Source organism: Vipera berus, assembly GCF_964194415.1.
Source record: "Vipera berus genome assembly, chromosome: 2".
Lineage (NCBI taxonomy): Eukaryota > Metazoa > Chordata > Lepidosauria > Squamata > Viperidae > Vipera > Vipera berus.
The window spans coordinates 3058384-3062094 of NC_138203.1; the positions used below are offsets into that span (position 1 = coordinate 3058384).

The 3711-nt window shown below is 48.3% G+C and overlaps 1 protein-coding gene across 1 annotated transcript in view; it reads left to right on the plus strand.

The window, feature by feature from the left end:
• Positions 1-3711, plus strand: part of EPG5 (ectopic P-granules 5 autophagy tethering factor) — an 83833-nt gene that overhangs the window by 6407 nt on the left and 73715 nt on the right. The window contains exons 2-4 of the mRNA XM_081316317.1: positions 1-290; positions 2030-2276; positions 3215-3248. The exon at positions 1-290 is cut by the window's left edge and continues 568 nt beyond it. Coding sequence (XP_081172443.1) covers positions 1-290; positions 2030-2276; positions 3215-3248 — 571 coding nt within the window. The remainder of the gene's footprint in view (positions 291-2029; positions 2277-3214; positions 3249-3711) is intronic.

Genomic DNA, 3711 nt, shown 5'->3' on the forward strand with positions numbered 1-3711 from the left:
AGACTTTGTATCCTGAACTTCCAGCCGATCCCGAACTCGTCCCTTTCACCAAAGAGCAGCTGAAGGTTTTTGAGCCCTGTTCCTGGCTGGAGAACGCGGAGGCCTACGCGGAGGAGTTTGCCGGCCTGGCCCACCAGGACCGCCACGAGTTTTACGAGCTGGTGCTAAATTACGGCCGCTGCCGGAAGCAGCTGCTGCTTGCCGAGGCCAAGTTGCAAAGCCTTTCCTTGGATTGCGAAAGTGTCAAAGTCCGCCTGTGGACTTTCCGGGATCAGCAGCAGTCTGCCCAGGTGTGTGTGTGTGTGTGTGTGTGTGTGTGTGTGTGTGTTGGTGGTGGTTAGGGAAGCTGGTTTTGGGCAGAACAATGGAATAACAAGAGTTGGAAGGGGCCTTGGAGGTCTTGCAGTCCACCCCCACCGCCTTGCTCAAGCAGGAAACACTATGATATTTCAGACAAACGGGTGGTCATTGGAACCCCACGGTTCAGTTCTCTGGCGTACGCAAGGATCGTAGGCCGTCCAGCCTTCTTTGCGGTTCTCAAATTTTAGCACCAAAATTCAGCAGAGTTTTTTTTAAAAACACTCCTCCCCTTCCCCGCCACCTGGGAAACTGGATTTGTGACTTGTGTGAAAGCCTTGAGGGCTTAAGGTAGAGGCCACCAACATTTTCATGTTGGCGGCCTGGAGGGAAAGGCAGCATCTGGGAAATGGGTATGCGCGTGTGCACAGCGAACGGGGCCATGCGTTGCCCGCACGGTGCTAGTGGCCCCCTGAGAAGGGAAGCATCTTCAAGGGGAATGGAAGGATTGATGATCCTTGCAGACAGCCGGTCATTGGCCTCCTTTTAGAGAGTCTTTGAGGCCGCTTGGAGGCTTCTCTGTGTCCTCAGGGTCACCTGAGTGGTGCAAAGGGGTGGGGAGCCTTCTTGGAACTGCGGAAAGGACTTTGTTGTAGACTGGAGATAGATGATGTCCTGTCCCTCCCCCCTCTGTTGAGGGAGGGCTCTTCAGTTTTGTCTGAGATGGTGTAGGTTCTCCTGCTTGAGCAGGGGGCTGGACTAGAAGACCTCCATGGTCCCTTCCAGTTTTTATTCTGTTCTATTCTATTCTATATTTTCTATTTTGTTCCATTCCATTCTACTCTACTCCACTCCACATTTACTATTCTATTCCATTCCATTCCATTCCATTCTATATTTTCTATTCTATTCTATTCTATTCTATTCTATTCTATTCTATTCTATTCTATTCTATTCTATTCTATTCTATTCTATTCTATTCTATTCTATTCTATTCTATTCTATTTCATTATTCTATTCTATTCTATTCTATTCTATTCTATTCTATTCTATTCTATTCTATTCTATTCTATTCTATTCTATTCTATTCTATTCTATTCCATTCCATTCCATTCCATTCCATTCCATTCCATTCCATATTTTCTATTCTATTCTATTCTATTCTATTCTATTCTATTCTATTCTATTCTATTCTATTCTATTCTATTCTATTCTATTCTATTCTATTCTATTCTATTCTATTCTATTCTATTCTATTCTATTCTATTCTATTCTTCTATATTTCATAATTTGTTATTCTATTCTATTCTATTCTATTCTATTCTATTCTATTCTATTCTATTCTATTCTATTCTATTCTATTCTATTCTATTCTATTCTATTCTATTCTATTCTATTCTATTCTATTCTCCACTCCATAATGGTCTCTTGGACCCCTTTCAAACCAGCGGTCCTCTCTCTGTCCAAAAGGTGGACTTTGCTGCCTTCGAAAGAGCGGCCTTTTGTCCTTTAAATCCAGAGGGATGGCTGAATTTTGTCCCGATGGGTCTGCTCCGCTACGTTGTGGCAGGCGGTTGTGAAGTGCTTGCTTTATCGTCTCGTGGAAAAGCAGCTTTTGGGATTAGCGACGACCTGGATGGTGGAGAATCTCCATAGACCACCCAACCGTTGTGTTGAGTCTTGTTTTTTTCCCTTTTTTCCCCTTTTCTCTACTTTATCCTCCTCCTCGCAGGGCGTCTGCGCCGATCAGTGTAAAGTGTCCGGCTTTCACCGCTACCAGACGGTCGAGGTGAACGAGGGCGCCTTGGAGGAACTGAAGAAGCTCCTTGACCTCCAGACGGAACACTTGCACCAGATCCTCGCCCTGCACTTGTACACCTCGGTGTTGTCCCGCTTGCAGGTGGAGTCTTACCTCTACCACGTGCTCAGGGCCTCCCCCTTGTTAAGGGCGGTGGGCCTTCAGCCGCAGGACTCGCCAGGTGGGTGACTGACCGGACCGTGAAATCAACAACCCCCCCCCAACTTCCCCGAAGGCTAAAACTGCTTCTGCAGACAGTCCCTGATTTACAGCGATTCGTTTAGTGGCCATCACTTAGGACGGCAGGGAAGTACCCTTCACTCAGTGAGGCATTGATAACTGCTAGGAGCCAGCCTCGTGTAACCTCTCGAGACGCATAGACCAGGCAGGAGGGACACCGGTCCAACGAACATGTGGCGGCACTTAATTTCCCCATGATCTTGTCCACTTCATCCGGAGTCACAGGATCAAACTCTTCCCAAATGTTCTCGGCCAAACTCATTGTTTTCCTCTCGTCAGATACTGCCCAGTCAGAGTCCAGACCAGCCCGAATCTGAGCAATTTTGTCCACCAGATATTTACTAAATTCCTCGGCCCGTCCTCGTAAGGGGTCCTCTCCTGTCCCTTGATTTAAAAGGGAGCGGACCACTCTAAACAGGGCGGCCGGGCGGTTGTCTGCGGACGCAATGAGGGTGGTGAAGTAAGCGCGCTGAAAAAGACGTTTTTTTCACCCTTAACGACCAGGGCAGCACCCCTCCCCACAATGGTCCGGTGATCAGACGCCTGGCCCCTGGTTCACATTTGTGACGGTGGCAGTTTTCCTGGGGTCACACCATCCCCTATTTGCGACTTTTTGACGAGCCGGGTCAAGGGGGGGGGCGGGGAGGCAGTTTCGCTTAGCGACCGTTGTTACTGACATAACTGCCGTGATTCACTTGAGCCGCTGTGGTAGGAAAGGCTGTAAAGTGAGGCAAAAGCAGCTTAACGCCTGCCTGAGCAGCAGGAATTTGGGGCTCCGTGGCCGTTAAGTCGAGGGCTGCCTGCACTGAGAATTTTGCAGTTGTTTTTTTTTTTTGGGTGCTGTATCCTCCTCCTCTCCACAAATCCACTCCCTTCTAGCACTGGATGATGTTACGTATCTGGGTCATGAAAGGTCTGGAAGAAAACCACCCAGCTCAGAGAGCACCAAGGATCCCAAGGTCACTGTCCCCCCCCTCCTCCTCCAAATATTCATTCATTCAAGCACTGAAGATGTTACCTAGTTAGGTAATAAAATGTCTGCAATAAAACAACCAAACTCCAAGAGCACCAACGACCTCACAGCCCTTTCTTCCATCTCCTCCTCCTCCTCCTTCTTCTCCTTCTCCTCCTCCTCCTCCTCCTCCTCCTTCTTCTCCTTCTCCTCCTCCTCCTCCTCCTCCCAAATATTCATTCATTCAAGCACTGAAGATGTTCCCTAGTTAGGTAATAAAATGTCTGCAAGAAAACAACCAAACTCCAAGAGCACCAACGACCTCACAGCCCTTTCTTCCCATCTCCTCCTCCTCCTCCTTCCTTCTCCTTCTCCTCTCCTCCTCCTCCTCCTCCTTCTTCTCCTTCTCCTCCTCCTCCTCCTC